Source organism: Lagopus leucura, unplaced genomic scaffold (genome assembly GCF_019238085.1).
Source record: "Lagopus leucura isolate 7727_CA_CO unplaced genomic scaffold, USGS_WTPT01 Super-Scaffold_100009, whole genome shotgun sequence".
Lineage (NCBI taxonomy): Eukaryota > Metazoa > Chordata > Aves > Galliformes > Phasianidae > Lagopus > Lagopus leucura.
In genome coordinates this window covers 13,162,487-13,190,106 of record NW_024962266.1, presented here as the reverse complement: position 1 = coordinate 13,190,106, position 27,620 = coordinate 13,162,487, and the positions used below count along the sequence as shown (strand labels likewise).

At 38.0% G+C, this 27,620-nt stretch overlaps 2 protein-coding genes across 12 annotated transcripts in view; one reads left to right on the top strand and one right to left on the bottom strand.

The window, feature by feature from the left end:
- Positions 1-3,468, top strand: part of FNBP1L (formin binding protein 1 like) — a 52,673-nt gene extending 49,205 nt beyond the window's left edge. For 4 of the 5 annotated variants that reach the window (XM_042873295.1, XM_042873294.1, XM_042873292.1 and 1 more), the window contains one exon: positions 50-3,468. In XM_042873295.1, the coding sequence (XP_042729229.1) occupies positions 50-228 (179 nt within the window). In that variant the 3' untranslated portion in view covers positions 229-3,468. The remainder of the gene's footprint in view (positions 1-49) is intronic. The other variant, XM_042873293.1, reaches the window with a different exon arrangement.
- The window catches only part of BCAR3 (BCAR3 adaptor protein, NSP family member), a 107,994-nt gene that overhangs the window by 18,136 nt on the left and 62,238 nt on the right, over positions 1-27,620 (bottom strand). For 3 of the 7 annotated variants that reach the window (XM_042873285.1, XM_042873284.1, XM_042873291.1), the window contains exons 4-12: positions 13,913-14,041; positions 12,332-12,774; positions 11,896-11,996; positions 9,928-10,568; positions 8,066-8,181; positions 6,766-6,937; positions 6,491-6,602; positions 5,524-5,733; positions 4,646-4,812 (exon numbers count right to left, since the gene is read on the bottom strand). In XM_042873285.1, the coding sequence (XP_042729219.1) occupies positions 4,646-4,812; positions 5,524-5,733; positions 6,491-6,602; positions 6,766-6,937; positions 8,066-8,181; positions 9,928-10,568; positions 11,896-11,996; positions 12,332-12,774; positions 13,913-14,041 (2,091 nt within the window). Of the gene's footprint in view, positions 1-2,386; positions 4,081-4,645; positions 4,813-5,523; positions 5,734-6,490; positions 6,603-6,765; positions 6,938-8,065; positions 8,182-9,927; positions 10,569-11,895; positions 11,997-12,331; positions 12,775-13,912; positions 14,042-21,939; positions 22,067-27,620 lie in introns of those variants that run through there. The other 4 variants (XM_042873287.1, XM_042873286.1, XM_042873290.1 and 1 more) reach the window with 3 other exon arrangements.

Below are 27,620 nucleotides of genomic sequence, written 5' to 3'. Positions count from 1 at the left end.
CTGAGAAAAAAAATAGAAATTCTGTCTTCTTTGCCTTCTGTTTTCCCAGGTCATAATGAAGGCACTCTGGCAATGAAAGAAGGGGAAATTTTGTACATTATTGAGGAGGACAAAGGAGATGGGTGGACAAGAGCTCGAAGACAAAATGGAGAGGAAGGCTATGTACCAACATCTTATATAGATGTAACGCTAGAGAAAAACAGCAAAGGTGCAGTAACCTATATCTAACAGTAAATTGGCAACTTTCAAGTGTACGGTTTCCAGGGAAAATAGTGGAAAAATAGTAAGTCAGGCAGGTTCATGGAAAGCATGAGAATAACAGAAGTCAGGAATGGCCTATTGTTTGCAATGTGAGTTTGCTGTAGCTTTTCTAGAGATAACAGCATTAAATTGGTCTGTAATTCTGGCTAATGCTTTCTGCTTTGTTCACTGATAAAATGTTCCTGCACTATAAAGCACTAAATCCAATTCAGCTATAAAATGGAGAAAGACCAGGATTCTTGCTTGTTCTGTACAATACTTTGTCTTTACAGAGAACTGAAAAATTACTTTAGTTTTGAATACCTATCAGATACACTGTTCACTTCCCTGACTTAAAACTATATGCTTAAACAAGTGTTTTATCCCTCTACTAACTGAATTCAGTTACTGAAAATTATTATTTCCTTTCTTAGCAAATACTTGGCATCTTTCACTTCTTAAACAGGAAGATCTTTTCTGAATCAAAAAGCTCAACAAAATTACTCAGGAAGAAAACAGTATGATTAAAAAGGACAGAAGGTCCACTGACCTGCCTCTCCTTCCCTTGCTGTAGTTCTCATGTAGAACGTTGTGTATGGGACACAACTGCATTGTTTTCACTATACACACCTTGAACCAGAAAAAAATCCAACAGCAACAAAAGCCACATTTAATTAATTCTTGGTGTTTTACTCAATTTTAACCTCCATTTGCTCCTGAAAAGGGAACGATTTTAGATTCTTAATCTGTGCCTGTAAGTTGTCTTTGAATTATATCATGTTTAGTTTGAAATCAAGGTTTTTCTTTTTTAAACTAATTCTGTTCCACTCACTGTTAAATCATTGAGGCTTGGAAACTGCATTGCACAACTTGATTTCATCTAGAAACTATTGCTGGTATTTCTAATGTGAATTTATGAGAGTAATACAAGGCTAGTGTATAGCCACTGAGAATGGCCTGTTAGAACTGAGCACGCTTCCCTGTCTTCTAAAGGCCTTCAGTAACTTTGTTCTTTTCTTTTTCCTCTTGGACTGCAGGTTCCTGAAGCGGGTTTCTGAGAAAATGGGCGAGATCTTGAAGGAGGTTACATGCAGCTGCTTGGGGCGGGGGGTGGGAGGGAGGTGTTAGACTGGGATGCCCATTGAACAAGGGGAAAAGCTAGTTGCATGAATGCATGCAGACATACATTTAGTCACTAACATTCTTAGCATTTCCATACGTAACTAAGGATGTATTACAAATTCTTAAATTTGTGCAGGAAAATAGGATTCCATTACCAGAGTAAAAAGGCATCTCTTCCTAAAACCGCATTATTTTCGTTGTCATAGGTGGTCAAAGAGGCCCGTACTGTATTTTAGCTCATGCTACATTCTGGTTGGTTTGGTTATACTCTTTCCTACTCATTTTAAATGGCAGTCATTTAGAACTGTGTCAGCTACCAGTCTGCCTGCACCACCTCCATGCTCGCCCTTAACCTCCTCTTGCATGCCTAGGACAGTCAGGCATATCTGCATAACGCTTGTTTGACATCATTGCTTCTCTTACTTTGTAACAAATCATTCTCTTTAAATACCTTCAGTACTAGAGTTTCATCCAGTATCCATGTATGCTGCTATAACTTTTCCACTACAACCATCGTTACATTCCAGTTTTTAGCATAACCGGTAAGAGACCGTAATGTATTTATGTTATGTTGATTCGGGGAAATGATACATCCCAGCTCTAACCTACAATGCAGTCAGGAGAAACTTCTAGACCTGTGGTCCATCTTCAGCACTTCAGTAACCTACTGTCAGCACTGAAAACCTGGAACACCGCCAGAGAGATTCACCACTGCGAGCTAATGACTGTTTGTAGAAGTCAACCACTTGCCATTCTACTGCTGCCTTAAACTATAGTGCCTAAATCTGTTGTTGCCAACACTACCACTTACAGTATCTCACGAAGGGCTTTGTGTCTCAGCTCTTTCCACAGTGCTGCAGCTGCTGAGGTAGACATGGTAGGTGTTTTGTAGAGCTCTACTTTACAGGATACATGGTGCATCATGAATTTTATACATTGGGATGTGTATCTCTTAATTTGATTTTAATATTTTTAAAACTATTTTTATGGAAACTCTTTTAGTTTTTTGACTATGAAGTTCCAATTTTAATTAAATTACTGCAGTGCTAGTCCGTTTCTAGGTGATGCTTCATTGTATGGACCAGTTGAAATTTGAGTGATACTTCGTAATGATCTATGTGCACTTTTACTTGTAAACAATTGAAATTTGGATATGTTTATACGTGTAAATATAGTTGTCTGCAGTGCCCCTGTTGCTTTATGTTGTCTTGCCTCCCATTTGTGGTTCTATTAATAAATACATCATATCTGATCTACTAGGGTGATAATAATTAGATTAGAGATTTTGGGCGGGGGGGGATATTTGCATCAAACAAAGCTCGTCTACCCAGCCAACTGCTGTTTGGGAAATAATAATCAAAACATCCTGTTTTTGTGGGGTCTCAAGCAATATTTGGATGGAGAAGTGCTGGATTCTTTTTAATTTCAGTGTTATTAGGAACTGTACTACCAGTAAAACTGAATTTGAGTGACTTGTGTAGAGGTTTATTCATTTTTTACCATTATTACACAGCTTGACCTAGTGTATTATGGGGGCTATTAAATGCTAAAGTTTAGATTTTTGGAGCTTGTATACAGGGTTATTTATATAATAATGTGACAATACTCAATACTGACAAAACTATTTACGTAGTTTTTTTTTTTTTAAATAGTACTTTTTTCATTTTAAAACTAGAGGAAAGGAAGAAATGTGATCTGTGTATTTTCTGCTAAAGGGCCTGTGGTTTGCCTGGCTAACAGCCGTACAGGTCAGTAATAACACTTCCTGGGAAAGGACAAAATGTTCTATTTACACTACTGTTTGTTTTTCTAAAACCAGGATTTGCTTCCATTGAAGGCAGGTTGCTTTCACTAGGGATAGTGCAACTTGTGAGAGGGTTATTAAGCATAGGAAAAAATACATCTGTCCTTGCATAGGTAGTTATAAATCACTTATTCTAAAATTCTGAATGTGAGGTGTCTAAAAGACTTGCCTTTTCCAGTAATTTTTAATCTTCTGTTTGTGCACATGTTGATTTCCTAAATGTTAAATGCTTTGTTTAAAGATAGTGTTCTCTGTTGAGAGTATTTTCATGGAATAAAAAGATCTTTTCATGGTTTAAAAAATTAGCTTCAACCTTTTTCTTAACATTGATAGGGAGACTGCAGTGTGACAACGTGAACAGGAGCTCTGTTACCTCTTGGTATGGTTGTAGTCCCTCTGCAGTGACTGTAGCTAAAGGGGAACTGATTGCCACCATTGTGGTATTGGTTGGTTTGCTCATTTGCCTACTTGCCCTATTCTAGTACTTTAAAATGCCGTAACATCTTACTCCAGAGACAGGCTTACTTACAGTGAACAAATGCAACTCTGTAACCACAGTTCTTGCCTAATTATTTATACAATTTCTGAGAATGCTTATACATCAAGTCTGTACATGTAATGACAATATAATATTTGCTGCTGAAGCATTCTTTACGTTAACATTATGCACTCTGATTATCTATGAAATCTGAAGTAACTCTTCATCCAAGAAAAAAAAAAAAAAAAGTAAGTACTGCTTATCGTGATTCACCTCAGAATGTGAAGTAAGTTTTAATATATATGTACACCCACCTTTACTCATATATGAAAGCATTTTAATTACCTAGGTTTTTTGTTCTTGCCATTTCATCATTCATTTCCTGGCAGCGTAGCTGCCCAGCCTCCAGCAAAAATTAAAGTGCTTCACATGCTGTCTGGAAAAAAAAAACTTTCAATTGTCCCAACACACACACAATTAATTTTCCACTTCCATAGGTAAAGTGAAATTTGAGCCTTCTGTTGCAGTCACAGATAATTTCTTCAACTATAGATTATTTTGCATAAAGATATACTTTAATTCACAATTCTATACACAGTGTTTTATACCCAGTTAAGGAGTATTATACAACTGTCACATAGTTAATCTATCACTTTATTTACACTATTTGCTTCATTTAAATATAATTATAATGCAGATGCCCCTATTCTTAGACATTATCAAAAGATTGCAACCTTAAGGAAATGCAGAAAGCTAAAGAAGTACTTTACAGGGATGACCTACCTGCATAAAGGGATCATTTAACGATGTAGTGGCACAGTAAATAAATAATTTGTTGGAGAAGTCAGTAGTTTTAAAACAAGTGTGCACTGTGCAATTAGAAGTTCTAAACATCTTGTGAAATGCAAGAAGTACGTGCAGTTACTGAAAGCAAGCTACAGTTATTTCAAGTATATCTTCACTTAATAGTGTTTATAGTCTTAGATACTTAATTGTTCCACCTGCTTCACTGGAGGAGGTTCCAGTTTTCGGGAAAGTGCAGTTAAAATCTGGCTGAACTTCTCATATCTTTCATTCTGATTAACTTGTGCTCCTTTGCTGCCCCAGAGCAATCTCATTTGAAATTCTGTCTTGAAGATTTCGCTCATCTCTTCATCTGGCTGGAAACCTAGTAAGTAAAAAGAATAGTGTCACCATCAAGCAAGTTTTTTTTACTTGGAAGAATTGCCTTTTAAACTGCATTCCCTGCAAATAAGAAGAGCTTTAGTCTGCTCGGTTTCTTTTGCACTGTTTTAACAAGCTAGAAAAAGTGAAAAACTTCAACATGTTGTATTCTAGTAGCACTAGAATGGCTGCAGGTATACTGGGATAAGCTATCCTTTGCCGAATTCTAATGGCCTAGAGTTGTTATGCACATAATTGTCAGTACAGTCATTAGAAACTAATTACTGATGCATACTTGCTGCATGCTTGCTGTAGAACTACTTTTCTTCCCTGTCTCAACTTTTTCACTGCAATCTTAAGTTATAAAAGTCACATTACTAACCTACTGCTCCTTTCTAGCTGCAAGAAGTCAAGATCTTTGTGTTGCATCTTGGCCTCCTGGTAAAGAATCTTGCTATGGTAAATGGCAACTTATTTCCAAAGATCAGAGTGCAGACTTCAATTGCACAGGAAGCAGTGAGTTTTCCTTGATTCTTCCTGTACTTAGATTCAGTTACCGACTTTCCTGCATGACCTTTGCTTCTATATCAGCTCCCATGAAAGCTGAGAAGAATTTATTGTAGCGACTATTCCTTTCATTTAAGCAGAGATCTTATTCTTCAGACATAGCCCACATGTTCTGTTAATATGCAGTTCTCCTGTAGGTGCTCCCTACCTTCCAGCATCCGTTGTGCAGTCAAGCTGTACGTTTCTGCATTCTGTGCTATCTGACGAGCCGTGGTCAAGTGCCTGAACATTATTTCACAGCTTTGGTCACTGCTTTCCCACAGATCCATCCCTTCAAAAGTGACAGCTTGTCGCTCCATCAAGGTAACAAGAGGCATCAGCAGTGGCAGTGTTAGATTCTGTGGAACACTGACCATCTCTGGAACATAGAAGAACAAACCATATCAGACATGGAAGTGCTAACTGAATCAAGTATTGTAAATGCAGTATTCTTTTCTAAGTCAGAAACTGGCATTTGTCTTGAATCACAAAATTAGCACCTCGCTTCTGATATATTCTGTCCTGCCAGTTTCTAGTAAGTTGCTTGGCTTGGGGGAGAGGGCCAAGATAAGATAAACCACAGCAAGAACTGTGGGACTAAAAAGTTTTCTATCTCTACCTGTTTAGGTAGAGATCTGTGTCTTAGCCACAGAAGCGTTCAGAGAAACATCCCTCCCCCTTAGGCCCCTATGGAGATCAGAGCTGCTAAGAGCACCTGATGAAGTGATCAAAGGAATTATGCGATTGACCCATTCTTTGTATTCCAGAATTCATCATCTGATCCAGTTGGCAAAGCACACAAAAAACAAATCTGCCCAAAATAACTTTCCTTGGAGAGAGAGAAGGAGATTTTTTTATCCTGTCTTTGAGGCAAGATTTTGCAGTTATTCTTGGTTTCTGCTCCACTGCATTTTATGTTTTGCATGGACGCATGCGATCAATCACATACATACTCCTGTTTTGCTTGTGCACTGTTTCCTTCTATTTCACTGTTTTACTGCTTTATGTAGCCTTTTTAAATATATGATACACAGCTGTCAAAACAGCAGCTCACCTCCTTCCACAGGCAAGTGGCAAGGGCGGAGTTAAAAAGCTAAACCAAACAGCATCAAATTCATGCTCAGTATTCCACTCACCTTGTCCTTCATGCAAAGCTTTGCTGAATGGCTTCAGCTGTTTTTCATACATGATGGCAGTCTGGGTGTAATGATGTCTTAAAGAGGTCCATGTTTGTTCTAACCTGGTGACCTGTTCAGATGAAATAAGAGGAATATAGACATTTTTATACTCTAGCAAGTCACAGGAAAAACATGCTGCTACCACATAAGTTAGTTTAATCGAACCAACTAATAACTACTTTTTGAAATGTAAAGAGAAAATTGATGATTTTTTATTTTTTTATTTTTTTTACCTGTGGCATTTCCAGTGCTTTCATAATGGCAGAAAATGCATACAAATCCCCCAGTGAGTCCTTCAGCTCCACTGCAACTTGGATGATCTTGTTTAATGTTGCAGCTCTGTCTTCCAGATTTCCTGTGCAACCTAAGATATCCACAGCTATTCCTATTGCCATGGTATTGTGCCTGCAAGTGAAACAATTTATATTAGTGGTTACTAATTATTAATACATTATGACATACATAAGTTCAGAGAAGATCAACTCAGGTATATTTCAGTATCACTTGCTCTTTACAGCATCTTCTTATCAAGAGCTGCAATGCCATTAAATAGAATGTTTTTTTGAGTTTATGTTCTAGTACGTTTTCTTCAGTGCTATTCATTCAGTGCTAATTACTGGTCAGCCAGATCTGTGGTACTCTGTTCAAAAAAACCTGGGTAGCACCCTGTCAGTGTTGTCGAATATTAGCTGCACTCAACATCAGGCATATGGAACATGACTGCCTGAACCAGCCAAGTGAGTTGCTTTTCTGTTTTACTCTACTTGTGAAGAGGACATGAGCTGTCAATAGCTAGAAATCAGAGAGAGATCAGTAATGCCTTATGGCGTGCTGGCTGAATATCCCTGAAGTTTTGAATGCAAAATTTTGCTTGTGCAATGAGTGACCAAACTTGTTGGATAATAGTGGATAATAGCTCCAGTTCCCATTGTGCTTCTTCTGCACTCAAATCTTGAGGACTTCCTCCTAAATTTCAGCAACTGAACTACTGACATCTGAATCAAAGAAACTAAATCAGGATAGAAGATCCTGATTACTCCCTCTTAACTTGGACAGTTTTCGCAGAAAACTTTGCTGATAAAAAACACTAATAATTAAAAAAGAAGAAGAAAGAAAACCAACCACAAAATCACACACACACCCCACCTTTGCTAGTTCTTTTGCTCTTTTCCCCATCTGCAAAAGGCAATTATCAGGATTCTCTACCAAAAAAACCGCTTGTGCAGTCAGCTGGAACGTAGGTCCTCTGAACTTTCCTTAATAGGAACGATTGAAAGAGAGCTGAAGATTTTCAGCAGCTCTAGGATCCTGCTTTCCATAGCACCCACCTCCCAGTACTACAAGCACAGAGTTGCCCTATGACCTCAAGGAATTTACTTTTGCAAAAAGCAGCGATAAACCATCTTCTGCACACACAAATTCAGAAAATGTACAGGAAAGCATTCTTTGAGAAGATGTTGAGTACAGAGTAACAGTGCTCTGTCCTTTTCAGGGCCATCTGCCTTGGAAATAAGGACTCATAGGAACATTTACCTTTCAATTAGGTCCAGGCGCAGTTGATGTCCATAAGGCAAAGTAATCAGTTCAAGACCGGAGTTCACTCCCATAATCCTCCTCATCTCTTCAGAAACGTCTAGTATCCTTGCCACCTGAAAAATTTGAAGATGAATTTTGAAACTACTTAAAAAGCCCACAAACTTTCCAAACTTTCCACTCTAGGTTAGTTCTAGGACATAAGCAGGAATGCAGCAATCCAAGAACAACTCAACTCTCACACGGCCACTGTCTCACACAAGAGCAGTAAAAAATCTTTCTGCCCAGTGATTCCATAATAAGAAAGCATAAAAGGTGTGACCAAAATACTTTGTCAAACTATGTCCTCTGCTTCCAGGAGATCCATATGCAAGCTCCAGGAAATGTGCTCCCCTGACCTGGTGCTTATCAGCATGGCGCTGCTCTTGGGGCCTTGAGAGTGCATTTGCTTGGTTTTCCTTATTTCTAAAAGGACAACATTGCTCAGAATGTTTTAGATTACACCACAGGGTTCTTGTAAGGATTAACCAGAAAAAGAACTTTGGGAAGGACACAGTGTTGAGCGCCTAATGAAATCAGTATGTGAAAACTGACATCCTCACCAATTTGCCCCTGGTTTTTAACCGTGGTGCATTAGCTAATGGTTATAATTAGCAACAATTACAAGCAAAGCCAAATTAATATAATGTGAGGTTATCTGCTAGATTAAGGCCTAAACATTGACATGTTTACAAACCAATCTGCCTCTTATTTCTAAATACATCTATCAGCAGGCTTTTTCGGTTATGAAAAGACAAAAACAATCTGCCATGCAGCAAGCCTCACTGGTGCAATATCAAGCACCATAGAGAAACTTTTTTCACTTCTGGAGAAGCAGGAGTGATGCCCTGGATGCATGCAGATCACAGTTACTTCACAAAGATTCCTCTCCAACATACAAGTGGTAGACTCACTCCACCACTTAATACAGAGGTGCTTCTTCCACAAATTAAAGTTTCTATAAAACTGCAGATGTTGTTTAAAAGCAAAATTTCTGATACCACAAGAAGGCCTGTGATCTTCAGCCTTGACACAGATCTCAGTACAAAGCATGTATTCTGGCCCAGGTGCCATGCCAGTCTAATTGTAACTTAGCAGTTTTTACCAGCGTAATGGTATCCAACAAGTTACCCATGAATGACTGTCACTGGCTCTCAGTTCCACAAGATGAAGACAACAATGCAGACTTGCCTGCGCTAGCTAGTTATTGTTCCTGCTCCAATATACACAAATCTGAATATTTAAGACACTCCAGCCTCTCCTTAATTGTACAGGTTCCCATACTACCAGTTATTTAGTGTCCTTAGTCCTTAGTGTCCAAAGCTTACAGGATTTAAAATAAAGAGGCTATCACTGGAAGAAGGCATCAAAACACAAGACCTCCCCAGGAAAGCATCCTAGAGAGCTGCTGTCCTGCTCTGAGTGAACACACTTGCCCCTAGACCACGTTTTTCTAAGCAGCCATATCTCCATGAAGCCTCACTTAGCAGCAGCCGCCACTAAGTGAGAATCAGAGAACACACAGCAACTGATAGGAGATTAAAGAGATGTATGGAACACTGAGAATTTGAGTCTGAAGCCAAGGCTGACAGGAGGCACTTTTAGTCCAAAGGGATTTGGGATATTTTTGTTCTTCAAAAAGGAAAAAAAAAAAAGTCACCCAAAAATTCCTACGAGTCAGTACATTTAATATGTTACCTGCAAATCTACCAATCTTTTAAAATCTTATTCTCTGAAAAAAAACCTATACTTGCACAATATAAAGTATAGTGGAATATATATATATGTATATAATATATAATATGTATATATATTTTTTTTACCTTGCAGTCCATTCTAAGAATATGCTGTGCAATAACCTTTGGGTTATTCTTGGTGAAAAGCTCCTTAATTTTTCTTAGCATTGATGTTTCCAAAGGCTTGTTTTCAGACGGAAGTAGTCTGGATTCAAAATCATTTGGTTTAAAACTAGACAACGTCTCAAAAAGAGGTGCAGAAAACACATTATTTTTTTCATCCGTCTCAGTTGAAACATCTAAAGGACTTGCAGAATTCGTTGTAGGGTCATCATCCAGGATCAAATAACTTGTTTCAGAGTTCCTGAATGATTGTGTTCCCCTCTCCTTTTGTGTCAGATGCTCCACGTAGCTGTTTTTCTGGCATAAATGTTGTTTTGTTGCTGCAGAATCTCTGGCAAGGCTTAGCTCACAATAGTGTCCTTCTGAGCTATGGGAAACCGTAGGAGAATCTGGGGTCTTCAGCAGGGCTGCTTTGCTGGGTTTAGGTGGAGGCTTTGGATAGAGCTGGCTGTCTGATCCTCTAAGAGCTTCTCCTGCTTGTGAATCATAGGTTACTTTCTGAACAACTGTGGGGCTTAAAGAAGGTTCACTGCCTGTTCTAAATGCAGGAGAGCTTGGGCAGGAGTCAGCATCTGCTTCAGGTAATCGAGAGGAATGTCTTGAACCTGCAGAAGAAAACAAAAAGAAAAAAATTTCTATTTTGTTGATACGTTAAGTTAGAAGGCCAAAACACACAATTCCTGGTGCCTATATCCCAGGGTCTTTTCTTAACACTATTTCCTGAGGAAATTATTGTCTGAACATGCAAATTATTCACTGATTATATGTATATGAAGTTAAATTTTGAGGAATGAGCTAGCCAACAAATTCCATTCAATTGCTGATCCTCCCAAAATCCCAAGTACACGGAACAGCTGCACTGTGTTATTCTGTGGGAATGCTGACAATAACTCCAGTCCCAGCTGCATACATAGGCTGTAATGTCAGAGCTGGATAGTCTCCATGGCTTGGAATAGGAGGTTGCTTTGTAACCTGATCTGTGCTACAAAAACAGAAACTTCCAGCCACACGGCATAACAGATGAGTCATTTCTGAGAATGATAAGTTTGAAATGAAAGAAAAGCTTCCCAAAGTCAAGCCCGAGCACATACTAAGGTATGGAAGGAATGAATTTCAGGGATGCTAACTTTTTTGGCTGAATAGTAGCTAGTTTGAAGAGCTGGAAAAATGTATCCAAGCATTTATGTGTTGAATCCTATGTTCATTGTGTATGCAAAACTCAATATCCAATGTGGGACTTACACGTTTGTCAGACATTCCTAATCTGCAGTTCTCAGTGCATTTGCTGCTACGTACTGCAAAGTGTTTTTTACTGCTTGTTTCAGTTGACTCTCAATTCATGTACGAGTCAACAAAATACGCCCATCGCCTATAAGTGCTATGATGTCAGAACCTGCTCAGAGGACCCCATGACAAAATGCACAGCACTACTTTTCAGATTAATACAAAATTAAAGATTCACAGTACCAAAGTGAGGATTTTGCAGCCATAGATTGGAATAAGATAATCAATTTAATTACAGATGGACAGAAATTTGTTTTCTAAATGTCTCTGTTACACATGTAAAATGTTAAACATAGAAGCACATCCTTGCTATCAAAATACAGTCTCACCGTACAAGTACTTAGCATCTTTTTTGTCTCAAGTAGTCTTCCCACAATGAGCAGTATAATTTTAAGTTAACATATTCAAAATGACTGGCAGCCTCGGAAGGCAAGCACTAGAATTTGCCCAGATCACAACAGATGTATCATTGGTAACTAAAGAACCTATTCCAATGACTGTACTTACAGTGCAAGCAGTATATTAATTTACCTTATATAGTGGTAACTGTATGCAGTACTCAGGGCAGTCTTACTTTTGTCTGAAGCATAACAGAAAACTTAGGCACTCACTGCTTTTATGTGCACAACGTTTAATCACAAAACGTACCTCTCAGCAGATAGCTCTCCGACTGGTGAGTTTTAAGAGGGAATCTCTTGTCCAGAACGTGATCCAAACTAGCTGGCTGGCTACCACTTTTTTCTTTGTTTCTAGGGTAAACAAAAATCCAAGCAAAAACATAAATATACTCTACAATCTTAACACACATATCTAACTGAGAGAATATATTGCGATTAGGGCAAAGATCATTAGCTTTCTACTCAGGCAGCTTGTATGATTAAAAGATACTTCATGCCACCATGGGAGCAATTAAATAAGTTATAATACGTGTGAACTTCCAGCATTTAGGAGCTCATTTGAATGTTGAGAGTTCTTAATATGACATTGATCTGGACACTGTAATTAGCATCTGTTATCCCACACCCACAGTGGGAGCTGATGGAGCTACCTCACTTCACCCTTTAAGGACAGAAAAATTAAGTACCTCAAAAGATTTCCTCTGGGTATGCTCTGCTCCTGGGACTGCATGCTGGCTATACCAAGACTCAGTCTTTTTGCAGTTTCTGTTTTTCCTTCAGGGATACTTTGCTCTTTTTGTCGGTCTGGAGTTAAGCCATACTTTTCTTCTAGACACCTGAGAGGCACAGTCCTGTTGATAGGCTGAAAAATAATTGCTCCACTCTGTTTTGATATTGGTGTGCGATTCCCAACATAGTATCTAACTAAGCCAGGGATACTGTCAAAACTTTCAAGTTCAAACTGATATTGAACACGGCAGTAGGCTTCACTTAATCTTAGAACTTTCCTGTTGATTTTAAAATGCTGAGAGGTATTCTTCCACTGACAGGTAAGAACAAAGCTGCCAGGACAGGAAAGAGAATCTCTAATCAGAAAATCTCCATCCCTCTGAACTAGGTCTTCCGCCACCTGTAAGGAAAAAGATTATACAAAAAATACTTTTAGAATCAGGGAGCAAATATTCAAATACCAAGTACCACCAAACAACAAAATATTCTTAAACACAGGACTTAATTTGGCTACCCTAGCAGGACAGACAAAATCAGGAAATAGAAAGCAAAGCACAAAGCATGGTAGAAAAAAAATTCTATCTCCAATTCTAAAAATTATGATGTCATCCCACAGCAAAGATCTGGAGGGATTTCTTGGAAAACACCCAGCAATCAGAAGAATGCGTACCTTTTTGCATGTATAAATGCCTTCTAGTTTGCTACTAGAAAGCAAAATATGAAAGAAAATAAATGACTTTATTTTACAGTTTAAAGCATCTGAGTATACAACCACACAAACATTTAGAAATAATTACCACAGGACCCCAGAAATTATGCTTTCATTATTACCTGAAGTGACAGAAGCTTTCATTTTTTATTCTTCATGAATACTGCATAAAACTAGGAAGGAGTCAGAAAAATCCTGTTTCGCTGCACTAAATCAGTCCTTTCTGTGTCAAACTTTGAACGTGAAGTCACAAACATGGCCGCTACGTCTGCTCTCCTTATTGATGGGGCAGCAGGCAGCCCGTGGCTCCCGAGAGCCGGGTGCGCAGAGGGGGAAACCCGCAGGGGGAGCTCCAGGCACTCCTGGAAGCTGAGCTCCAATACAACGGCTGTTGTAACACATTTCTAACCGCAGTCATAATGACCAGAGCAAAGTCACTGAAGAGACTTTGCGCTTTTTTCTTCCCCAAAATCAATGCACAAGAAAGCAAACAAAGAACATTTAAACTTTAGCTCAGTATACTGAATCAAAGTATTGTCTGAACAATATGTGCAGATACTGTTCTGATAGAAAGTTTAAACTCAATTTTTTGCCTTTACTCTGTGAAAAAAAATCCTGAAATAGTTACAATTTCCACCAGAGTCTTCCCCGAATCCTTTCTCAACTTCATTTTGCACCAAGCTGTGATAAACACAACTTTCACAGTTAAAAAGTATTATGTTCCTGCTAAATTAGTGCAGATATTAGAGGCATGTGTAATTCTTTAGTGCAATTTTGCCTATGAAAGCTCAATACACTGTTGGCAACAAAAAGATAAGGAATAACATACCTGCCGAGGAATCCGTCCGTGGTACCAGGCATGGCTACGCAAATCTTCACTGCTGAGCTGCAGTTCTTCCTCTAGCTCTTTCTTCAGTTTTTCTGGGCTGTTGTCCATAACTTGCCGCTCCTTAGAAAACTGCAATAAAAGATTAAAAGCTTCAACTGTGCCAAGTTTAGTCATTAACATTTTACCTGGGTAGTAACTTCCATCACATGATCTGCACTAACCACTGGAATGCAGGTGCTGCTTTGAGCAGGCTGGCCTGGCTTCTATCTCTTGCTGCATTTTGAAAAATCCAGTGTTTAGTGTTTAGAACATATTATTGTTATTCACTGCACAGAATACAGAGGTGTCCTTTCTCTCCACCAAATCAATAATACTACACCTGCAAAAACACTTCTCTTACTTCTTCGCAGTAAAAATTCTAATTACCTCATAAAGTAGAACTGGACCCACATACCTTGCTCCAATATTCTCCCTCCTCTTTAACATTCCATCTTAAATTCAGATTCTTTGGGTGTTCTTTGGTGTTATTGTTGTAGTTGGTGGTGTTTTATCTAATCCCCTTGGCCCATCCAATTAAAAACATTCCATACTCTATATTTCTGTTGCACTAAACATAAGCTGACTCTACCAAATTAAATTTCTATCCTTAAAGGGCTTACTTCTAAGGGGCACTAAATCTGTACATCGAGTTTCCTTCCTTCTTGAGGGAAAGCGCTTTTGTCGCCCCTTAGCCCAGAAAGCGTAAGATCCTTCTAACACCAAGAAACTACTGTAAGATGTTTGTGGAAACCATCTATCATTTCTTCTTGGAGGACAGTTTCCATGCTGGAACAATCCCACCAGGGTTTGTTAAGTCCTTCTGTAAACTATTAGTAGTGTTATAATAGTAACACAAGGTGCAGCATTTTCTCTAGCAACATTTCAAGTACTCTACTTTTGTAAGCACTTCGAGGAGCGAATTTCTTTGGACTTTCTTACATTTCTTACACTCCCCCTTGAAGGAAAGTAATAATAATAATAACTTTAAAGAGAGACCAACATAGGTCTCCAGCAGTGAAGTAGATTAAAATGAAACATATTCCTCATGGCATTGCTTTCTTTTCTTCTTTGGTTCTGGACATAAGCCAAAGCTTAAAGGTTCCCTTCTCTGACACGCTGATGTAAATATGCAATGTATGCATTATTTTAAAAATAACTGAGAATGCTGTTGGTCATACACCAGTCCTGTTGTTTTCATGAATGCTGCTTTCTGTAGTATTTTCATCTTTAAATATCCATGGCACCTGACCGTGGGAGCAGGTGGCACACATTTAGCACTTCCCTCAGCAATCCTCCCTACAATTTAAAGTAGAATTAAAGTAATCAGCAGATTACTAGACAGCAGACTTCAGGGGGAATAATGCCAGAAGAGGCAACCTGCTGCCAAGACTTATTTAAACATGCTGAGAGGCCTGAGAAATTCTGAGATAAATTCCCTACTTCTCCCTGCTGTCCTCAGAGAAAATTATGGCTTTATTTATTTATTTATTAAGATGAGCACAAGTGAGAGTGGTTGCTAAAGACAAAGAAAACACACAAGAACATCCTGGTAAAGGATCAATTCTCATCAGTTTTGTTTCTGTGAGCTGCAACCGAGTTAGATTTGTCTATACAAATGTGGTTCAAATTTGACAACCATTTTCAACCCTTCACGCTCTTATACAGTCAAAGCCTTTCACCAATTCTTCACAAGTCTTTTCAGAAGAAAAACTCTGCACAGGAACAATCCTCACTACAAAGGCCATCCCTGCATGGACTTTCACATAAAAACATGCCCAATATGAATAGATGAAGATATGAAGCACAGAATTGAAGATATGAGATGCTGTGGTGAGGTCTCAAATCTAAAAGTGAATCCAAGTATCAACATGTAGTCAAGTAAGGTCAGCAATTCCCCCTCCACTCCAAGGCTCACTGAGCTGTCAGGCTAAAATAGCTGAAATGACCTGTGGGACATGTTTGCCACCTTTGATTTCCCAACTCAGATAGCTGGCTGTGCATTTAAAGCTGACCAGCACTGATTCCAAAATTAACAGCTAGCTATTTCACTGCCACATTTGACAAAATTGTAAGAAGTATTATAACATTCACAAAAGCTGAGGAGGAAAAGGCAGGGCACACAAATAGAGAGTACAATTTTCAAGAGCACCAAGCCACCACATTTTTCATGACTGCACCAGGAAATGGCTAGAGAGCTTTCAAAGTCCCCTCTCTGATCTGAACAGGATTCAGTTGCAATGGTACACACATCTTTTATATTCACAGCTGTGTATTTTGTTGACTTTCTGAAAAAGATTAATACTTTTAGGTGAACTGTACATATCACAAAAACATTTCTGAAAGATATTTGTTACTGAGTAACTAGACTAGAGACATTTAAAAAACCACCAGACTGCTATAGCAAATTGTTATTAATTCTAAAAGCATCTCACTTTGTCTCGGTGGTAGGCAAAGCTATTGTAAATGGAACAGACTAGAGCACATAAATGCAATAACAAATTTGCAAATAACAAAATGCAAATTTGCTTAGGAGAACTAGATTCTTAGCAAGAGAAAGAGCTGCAGCTCTTCACATATCAACTAATTTCATCCACACTGCTGACATGCATTATCTTAAAAAACAAACAAAACCAACATGGGTTAATCCAAGTTACACTCACGCATGAATTTCAAAAACACAAGAAAACCCTTGAACTTCCCCCAGTGGTTAAAAGGACATTTCACTACTCAAATGTAATGACATATTCTGCACTTGAATTACATCTAACACAACAGAAAAACATTTAAGGAATCCAAACCAACTAAAATGTTAACATTCACAGTGACCAATCTCTTAAAAATCCACTCCACCGTGGTTTACCACACTGAACATACCTGCCTGCCAGAGGTCAGCCATCACCCTAGATGAAGCAAACATGCTGAAATAACCCTTATGCAACTCTGAACTCAGTGGAAGATCTTCTGTGGCTAGCACATATCCCACAGTCTGCAGGGGACAAACTGCCTAGGTAAGCAAGTTCAGTACTAACATGCCTTCCTGGACATTTTTTTGTTGGCTAAGACATTTCTTATATAACCTGAGTGCACTGAAGGGAAAGTGCAAGAATGGACTCAAAAATGAGCCCAGGCACAACATACACAACCATGTTAATCCATAATCAAGAGAGAGAGTCAGCTAGGAACAGCACAATTAGCTATTTCAAAGGACTTGCAGTTAAAAAGACGACTTATTCTGTGCAGCATGACACAGATACTTCAGCCTCATTTCTCAATACGCATGTAAGTATCAATGGACAGCAGCAGTATGCTGCAAAATTGCACCAACTTCAAGGTGATAAGCTTGCACTTAGCAGTACGCCCTCAGTTCGTGTATTTGCCTTATTGGCTCCTGCCCAATTACAAGAAAACTGAATTTCTATGTACAGCTGGAGAATGAAGTAGATGGTAAAAAGAAATAAACAAAAAAACCCTGGGGCTAAATTAAATGCTTCACTGCATATAGTGCAAAACACATCTGAAGCAAAATGGAAAAGCCTCCAGTTCAGATACATTACAATTTCCAAGTAGTAAAAACTCTTGAAAAATCTTTGGAGTATGTAAACAAATTAAGTCAGCAGGTCTTCTTTCCAAATACAAATGCTTTCTGCTGATGCTTTCATTGACCTACAAAGAGTGATGTGCTGTCCAAAACCTTTTGTTCACATTTTAGTTGCATTGTTTTCAGTCTAGGTGCTATTTTAAGGCTGATTTTTTTTTTTTTTTTAAGCAGGTCTCTATAAGAAAAAATACAGATCTACCTCTCAGTGTATTGTCAACCTCAAGCAAAAGCTCTCAAAATCCTACCTACGTACCTGAAGGAAAACCCAGATGCCAAAAGCTCAGAAAGAGGAAAAGAAAGAAAATAAATCTAGTTAGTACAGTTATTTTAGTACTTTTAATAAATGTCACACCAGTTGATTACATTTCACAAAAGATTTCTGCTTCAAGGCCATTACGCCTGTAAGCACAGCCTGCTTTTAGTTTTGCAAGTTACTCTTGTACTACATAAGATTTCACATTTTTCAGGCAAACATCAGCCTAATGTACTGAAGACCAGGACATAACAAAGTTTAAGGACATCAAGCCAATTCCCAAAATATAAACTTGTTGCAAGTAAATTTAAGAAGGTTTTGCCATTACACACTCTTCCTAAGGAGCTTGTGAACACATCTTAATGGACATTTCTCACAATGATCTGCTGTTCATGCATCTGAGATGTTATTTTCATTTGAGACTACAGCACTCTCCAAAGGAAACTTGCTATATCAAGCTCATTTCAATCATTCTAGCTGAATTAATCACACTAGATTAGAATAAATTTTAATTGTGCTGAATAGTCTACTGAGTTTGGCGATTAAAATAAGAGTCCCATAGTTATTTCTGTTTGCCACTCGCATTGAATTCTTTCTGCAGTTCATATCTGTATCAGCTCCAGTGAAGAACACGTACCCATGAACTATCAAAATAGTTGAGAGAAGAATCATACAGATCTACATATATCCCTGAAGCTCTATCTCATATATCCTAGATTTCTTGGCTTACCTCAATTTCTATTCCAAACTGGCATACACAAGCATAACTGAATTAGAGAACTGCCTGCACAGTAGCAATAACCATGATAAGTTCCATCATGACTGCAATGGCTCTTCAAAACCAAATTAATTTCATTTAGTGTAAGCCTTCAGATTGCCATTACAAAAAATCTAACTAGCCTGATATCTACACACAGTAGCCACTTTTAATTAATAAGTGAGATATGTGTTTGAAAGAGAGGAAAGAAAAAAGACTTTTCATACCAAGTTCAGTCTAATGTTAGCAGAAGGCAATGAAAAAAAAAATCAACATAGACAAGAATTCCTCAATTTTCTAGGTGTCCACATTCAGAGCAAGGAGGAGAGCTTCATTTCTGGAATATGACTCCTGAGAAATCCTGAGTTTGGAGTTAATCAAATCCTAATCTCACTCAGCAACCCCAGGGATTTTGACTACCAAATCTAAGAATTTTAGAAGTTGGTTACCTTTTCTGTTTTTAACTGAGAAAAACTAAACAAGCATATTAAAAAGTCAGACACAATCCACTGGAGAACGTCCCCCTAGCAGTGAAGAGGAATCCCTTATAGAGCAATGGTGGACTTTATACTATCCACACATATATGAAAGAAAGCATACTGCAGTTTAAAAAAAATAATCAATTGTGCAAAATTAACATGGGGATTTGAACAAGATCATAAGGTAAGACTTACAAAGTCAAACTCTGCATCAAGACAGCAAGGTATCAAAGTCCAAGGAGCTACACAAAGTTTCACACAATTTTGGTAGGTTGACCTTACCCATTTGGCCCCCTTTAACATCAACAAATTTAATGTCAACAGGCAGATTCATACAGATGACTTGTAAACTCATGTTATCAAGTCCAACTGCCTCCACATCTGCAGAAAGCAGATACGTGAAGCCCAAGGATGCCAGTAAAACAGATTTAGATAATCACATACTGAAGAAATATTAATTAAGATCTACTATGTATAAAAAGTGTTTATAGTTCACCCAACATAGGAGATGGCACTTGAAATAAGTAGCTGCTTATAAAAGGCTTCTGATCCATACCACATTCATAGCATTAGTACATAACCCAGTAGTGAGATAAACCAGCATGTTGGCAGTTTTAAAACTTGGCAGCCCTGATAAATTGAGCAGCTTTCCCCTTTAGCACAGCTTCAGCTGAGAGTGAATCATAGTCGAGAATTAAGAATGAAAATACTCGAATGTCAAGGTCTGTCTTTCCAGTCATTATGACTATACCAGCTAAAACTCAAAAAACAAAAACAACTGCCCTTCACTTTTAAAAACGCTATTTTACCATTGATTTATTCTTAACTCCAAAAAAGGCAAAAATTAAAGAACAATAAAGTCACAATTCATCATTCTCTCTTCACAGTTCTCCCTCACCAACAAAAACCCTGTGCCTTAAAGTTTCCCTTTGTTTTCCTCAAATGTAGAACCTGACCTTTACTCTGAACAGCCATTAGAACTAAATGGGATTTTACAAGGTACTGACAGATCACGGTTGAAGAATAGGTTGATCCAAATTCAGATCTTCTCTTTGTATTTTCTATTACCACACAGAAAACAAAGCAAACTTCTGCTCTCGAGATCCTAATTTAATATGCTATAAGTACAGCAAAAAGCAAGTCTTCAAGTGTTGAACCTTCCTGTGCTTTGAGAGGGCATGAGGGTCCCTTGAAATCAGACACATTGCTTTCAATTAAGTTATACAATACACTGAATTGATCTTGACATGGTGGGGGAGGAGGGAGGTGAGAGGAATTGAATTCAGAGGTATATGTTGACTTCAACATCTTTATTTATGATCAATTTTGTATTTAAATGCATGATTATTTCTTATTAAAACTAAGAATTAATCCCATCTAATTACACAGACTGATTCTGCTTGTGTTATGTTATGTTGTGTTATGTTTCCACAAATCAAGTAAGAAGATGACTTACACCAAGTTGTTCATACAGCCCTAGGCACTTTGTCACCTAATGGAATGTGCATCAATTGGTCTCCAGGTGCAGACCTGAGCTGTTCCAATACCTAATGCCATTTTCTCTGAAACAAATGCACCCCAGTTCCGACTGTCAGAACTTCTTGAAATAGCAGTTCGTCACATTCAACTAATGCTAAATCTGCATGATGGAACAAATGTATTCAAATCTATTTTAAATGCTGCAAATCCCTTTAAATAGAACCGTATTTTTGAAAGAGCCCAGCTGTAATTTTTTTCTACATAAAAGGTTTTATTTTTTACCCTCCATAGAGCAAACACTATTAATGTTTCAGTTTCTCCAGAGACTGTATGGATTAGACCAAATGGAAAGTTGCTATGACAACATCACCGTTATTTTAGGTATTAGGAATTCATGCCAAGTTAAACAAAGGGCACACATGGTCAAGAACAACAGCTCTGACATCCAACAAAGTCCATTTTTCAAGTTTTAGAATAATAGAATGTTAAGCCTTATATTTAAAATTCTAATGAAGATCAAGATTACAGTAACAGGACAGTATCGTTAGCTCTCCATCCTGATGGTAACTTCTGACAATTGTCAGTCAGAAAGAGGACAGTCTGATTAGAGTCCAGAGTTCCAGTGTGCCCAGAAGACGGAGCCCCACAACCCATTTTCAGAATTTCACAGGCTGAACCATTAGGGGACCACTGAGGTGAGCAATGATTGCTCCCAAATTTAAGCTCCTGTATCAAAATACGAAAGTCTACAGGCCATGAGAGAGCAACCTTCACATCCTTGTTGCAAGTGTGTCAGAAAAACAATACACATTAGACAGTGACTGATACAGCTGACACTAGATATTCAAAGAACAATCTAACCATAAATCTTAAATAAAAAGATTTTAAAGTTTAGATGCAGTTCACATATCCCCAAAAGTAATTACAGTTCAATCACCCCTTCTAAAAGTATGGCTCTAAATGTTTATGAAGGCTTGTTCTTTGCAAATAGGACACATTTTCTGAGCTTTGTAATTTCAAAAGTTCTAAATACAAGGTTAAATAGTAAATTGTCTAATGCATTTTCAAAAACTGAGCTTCTGAGCAAAACTGTCCACACTTTCATTAAGCAAGTGAAAAAGTTAGAGAACCAAGTGGTTTGATTTACATTCTGAAGCCTTGAAACTTTGCTAAAATTATTCTCAGCGAGATCAAAACCAGTGGCATTTCTTTTAAACTTGCTGCTTAAACATGAAGACAGGCAGCTTAATACTCATAAAACTGAAAGTTGCTTTCTCCCTGAGACGCTGGTATGGTATTTTCTTTAGAACAGATACACACTGTATCCATCCATCATATAAAAACAAACCCTTCTGAGCAGAAACCAAGAGCATTACTGATTAACATTTTGCTTATTTGTTGTTATTGAAAAAGGACACCTACCTTGACTCTAATAATAGACTTACGGTGATAAAAGCAGCAAAGCGCTGCAATCAGCATTTGAAAAACATTATAGTCCTTCGGCATGTTCAGTTCTTCTGTTTGTATGTCCTCAAGCCTGAAGATGAACGGTCACTACTACTAGTTTCAGAGATTCAACGAGCTCTTCAGTACTGCGCCTGCCAGAGCTGACACACCCCCCTACTCACATATCAGACAAGGACACTTTCCACAGCTGAAGCTGATACTATCAATGCAGCAACCGCTGACATCCTTGCTTCCAGTATGCCAGAATCCTCATGTGATCTGTTCCACTCACCAGTGAAATTCTAGCTCCTCTATCTTGGTATCGTATCCCGAGTCAGAGCTGCACATAAGTCAGCAGCTCAAGACAAACTTCTCCAGATGAGATACAGTACCCAATTGTCTCCCTGCACTGATAAGAGTTTAAACAGTTGCTTCAGCCCAGTCATGCAGCATTTTCTATCTGCATCATCAATATCTTTCAACATACAGAGGATAAAATCAAAGAAGAAAAGCAGTTGATCAGTGCTTGATGATTGTTGCTTATCACATGTGAATAAGATTTACATCTTTAGAGCTTATGTATAAAAGGGAAATTATGAATCTCTTGGTTTTTAATTAGGAAGCTTCTGGTGATCAGTCCTTGAAGAAAAAAATGTTACAAAACCAACATTGCCAGCATGGTCAGTGTTAGAGGTGTAACAAGGGCACTATCAGCATTTAAACTATCAGCAGATAGCTCCAGTTAGATGACAGTCCCATAGAATTGTGCAAGTTGCAAGAGAAAGAAAAGATGCAATTTAAAAACCTCGGGTTTGACGAACACCAAACAAGTTACATGTTTATGCCTCTGATTCTATTATCTTGGATGTCACAGTCACACACAGACATCACCATCAAGACTGTGATAACTAGAATATTTTATCTGCTGCTCCACAGCACAGAGAGATTGAAAAAAGAGAACTAAAAACTGCCCTACAGATTCTTCTATGCCATGCTTTCAATCTTCCTGCCTACATTCTGCATTCCAGTTTAATTACCACAGTACCATACTCTAAGGATACAACTACATCACAAATTCTCTAAAGAACGAGATTGGCACACTTCTGCATTATCTGCGTATGCAGCAGACTCCTCAACCAGATGAAAACTAAATTCTTCAGCTGTGTCTCAGATTTCTTACTACTAGGCAGGTTGCATAGACCTGCCTAGTCCAGAAGTTACAGATAATTCAGATCTCAAATTATGAGTTAGCTCCAAGGACTGTTTAAAAGGAAGAGTTACTTGTCCTTCTATGTCAGCAATACATTCCATAATTAGGAGGATGTATATATTCAATGTTTACAGATGCCCTGAGACAATACTTGAGAAGCAATACTTCCTATCTAATAACAGAGTACCTCCTTCCCACACTGAACAACTGAATGAGGTGAAATGGCCTCAGTATTCGAATCAAACAATGAGATTTGGCACGTCTGCTAAAAAGCAGCACTGAGCAAAGAAAACAGCACAGCATACTACGGTTTCATTTGGTATATAATGAACAGAAACTACCATAACAAGAACTCAAAACTATACCAGCTGACAAGAAGGGCTATGAGGATGATTAAGCTATTTTGGCAACAGAATCAATGTTTAGCAATGCAAAAATCAAGTGGGACACTTATTCCAAAAAGCATCAGAAAAAAGTTTAGAAAAGGAGAAAAGCTCTTCAAGGCAGAAGGGGAAAGGGACAAAATATTTTATGACCAAGCAATGAATAAACATACACTGGAATTTAGACAAAGGCTCTCAGTCATAAGACTTTCCCAAGAATCGAGGGCTGGAAGCAGCAGATCTAACAAAATTCAGTATTAAGCACTTCACTGAAAGAAAAACAAAACAAAACATCCAAATCCCCATAAGAGCACAGTATGGTACTTGTGGCAATAAGGAGGATGCAGCACCCTTTATGTACTTGTACCTTCCTCCCTTACCAAGCTCCAGACTACAAATTCAATCAGCTGTTGCTGTGGTTCATTAGCTAATGCACACTTATTTCCCCAGGCCTCAGTAATTTCATACGTACATTCATGTCTTACAGAGACCTGACATTTTGCAGCTTTGTGTGTGACTCGTTTACCCAGGGAAACTTCCTGGTATAGTTTTAACGGTCTGGTTTGAAGGATACAATTCTTGACGTGGTTGCTTAACCTGAAACAACATGTGAAAATACAAGGGAGGTATAGAACATCTTCCCAAACATTTTCAACAGGAGCTGGATTCCTCCTCTAGTCTTTTCCATACTGACAGCATACAGACTGAATGACAGCATCTTCATCAAACACCCTTCATTGTAGGCACAATCTCTTTACTTCAGTGCACAGCTCAACTGGAAAAGTATATTTGGCTTAATGTCCACGTATCTATTTTTCATTTGAAAATACTTATTATTAAGCATGAGTAAAAAAAAATTTACAGCTGCAGCTCAACATGAGCAGAACTGCATAAATTACAGATCATAATTGTCAGTTTTCCGCTTCCTATCTGTAATGGAATAAGAATCAAAACTATGTATGTTGTCGGAATGAGAGAAAAAATGACATTTACTCTTTAAAATAATACTGTACAATTTCATAGAGTAGCTGTTGACACTTTTTTTTTTTTTTTTAAATCAGCATTGCATTGCTGACAGGAAAGAGTGCTTTATTTGGATATTTAGATAGTGCATCTATTCTTTTTTTAATATAACAAGATTTATGTATTTATTTTTAATGTAAGGATAACACGTGCTCTGCGCCTACAGTTCAAAGAATAAATGATGCATTTTTAGGAGCAGAGTCAGAACTGAACCTCTGTATGACACTGTGATACAGTACTATGAAAACCAGGACTAGTGGAAGAAATCACAGAAGACACAACAAATTTCTGGGTGATGCTATAATAATTCTTGCTCTGATGGCTATCATGGAGCTGCTTTCAGCCAGCATGACTAAAGACACCCCTCATGCCACTCCAAATTACACTAAATTCATAGCTAAGAAATACTAAGAGGAGCAAAGCATGGTTTAGACATATTCACTCTTCTGTTCTGCAACTTTCACTGGTACTTTGAGTTCTCACACTCTGTAGAAGAAATAAACTGTTTCATACACAGCAGAAAAAGTTTTTGATATTTCTGAGAAGCCACGCTATCAATGTGATTCTAATGTTCTCCAACATTAGAATCCATAGAATGTTCTCAAGAGATCAACCATATTCCTTTCTTTGTCTTCAAGGATTCTTGGCAAACATTTTAGCATATGTGATATTTCTTTCAAAGGATGGCTGGCTAGAGTATTTTTGGTAGCTAAGTTTAGTTAGAAAAGATTTCTAAGCTCATAGATCTTAAACTTACGAGGTTAAGGACACTTGATCATAGAAGTGTTCCAAATCAACTTCTTAATCTCAGAAAGATAAACTGAGGTGTCTGTCAGTCTCATCTGTATTATTACAAAGCCTCTACAATTACTTTAAGCATTTCATGATCTGGTTTAAATTACACTTATTCAGCACCACAGATCAGGACTGTTCTAACACACCTGAACTTCTTCCAGCTCCAATCACAGCACAGAGCATAATGCAAGAGCTTGAAGTGTTCACACTGAATAGTGTGTATCTGCTTGGGGAAATCCTTCTTGGCTGCCTTAATCTTTCTGATTTCTTTTAATCCTTCTCCCTTTCTTTGGAGACAGAATGTTGGAATCATTTCTCTTGGGGTCGCGTGTTTCTTTTCTCTCATTAAAAAAAACAAAACAAACAACAGCAAAGATTTCTTCAGCTTCAAGGATGCAAATGGCTCAAGTCAGGCTACTGAACTCTGTAAAGATCTGAAGTTATCAAAGTCTGCAGAGCTAAAAGAAGCTATTTTGAATCAAACCTGTGTTCATGGGAGTGCTTGTAATTCACACAAGGATCTATGATTATCAATTTCACATTACAAAGTAATAATTTCAGACCAAAGCTCATGAGGGGATTGATGACTTGTAACTATTATTTGGTACTACATCAACAAATCATGTAAGCATTTAAATCAGCTTAACAATATTCAAAGGATCACATGCGATGCTACAGTAGATTTCTTTCCACTAAATGAAAGTAAACAATACACCCAGAAAGCCAACCATAAACCACAGAAGACATGGTGTACTGTACAAGGGTCAGCAGCCTAAATCTGATATAGCACCCAGCCAATCCAAAGCATGCTGCTCAGTGTTACTGGACTAATAACACCACACAAGGTACAGAGCCTCTTGATTGCACAGCGCATACGCACAGTCTAACCTGGCTTGTGACCACCTACTGCCATGAAATGGCACCTGTAAGGTTGTAATAAAGTACAATAGGAATAAAATTTGAAAGAAAAAAACCCAAAGTATTTAAATTTTAAGTTTGGAACATTATTCTTTTTGTATGTATGTCTTTTCTCTATAGCTAAGTATTTGTGGTTCTGATGTGAGAAAAAGCCAGAAAACAGTGGATGACAACTGATAAATTATTTGCTCACAGTAACAGCATTGTTGCAACACCCACCGCCACTTAAGTGCCAGTACTCAGTCCCGAGGACAATGCCTAGCACCTCTAACTGAAGTTCTGTGAGGAATGCCTCCAAACACTGGTACTACCTACTGTTCACAGCTGAATAGTTTTTAAAGTGCAAAATACATAGAGCAAAGGGGATGACAACATTGAAAACGCTGCTTACTTTTATCTGTCCTTGACTCAACTGTCAGTGGACACATAATGTCCCACTACCTAGCTCATGTCATATCATTCCTGTGTCACTTCTTACTAGAACTGACTCCTTCAAATACTAACCTCACTTCCTGCAAGCTCTTGTTGGTGCAGTTCCTGATCATAAATCAGAAGACACAGCTGTAGCTGTTATTACATTTGTTTGCACTGCAGGGGTGCGGTATGGGAGAGGTCAGCCAAACTCCTTTCTTCTCTCTGCAGCAGTTCCGTGAGGAAAAGTCAGGAAATACTCTGTAATCATTGTATGGGAACAGCAAGAAAACAAAGATTCCATTTATTTTGTGTTCAAATAAACCTTTGGTAATTGGAGTCATCTAAAAATATAGATTGGAAACTGCAAAAATAGGTGTCCAGCCTTCTTAAGAGCTTCCTGCTGGGTCCTAATGCAAATTTTAGGACATCTAAATACCTTAAAAAAACCTGCACTTTTATAACTAAAACACTCAAACCTCACAGACAGCTGGCAATAGGCGTAGTTTTTCTTACAGCCATTTATTAAGAAGCTACCAGACACTACTATTGATCCTACCAAAAACAAGACTTTGTATGCTTGAGCTCCATCTACTGTCTGCCACTTTGTGTATAAGCACTAACCTATTTTGTAAGGTCTCGTCTGTCTTTCTTTCAATTTATTCTTTACACTGGATAAAATAAGGAAGTGAAAAAGCACATATTTCCATTTTTATTTTTATTTTTCGCTAAGAGTTTGTTCACAACTTCTGGCTCATGTTTTCTTCCCTTTTGTGTTGATTTAGCTGTCATTAGTCTAACTTCAATTTTGCTGAACACTGTACAGGAGATCTCTTGCACATAAAAAGGACCCACTTATACAATTACTAACTGCAGATTTCTGCTTTTGAAAGTCTCCCCACTCCTATCAAAGTAAA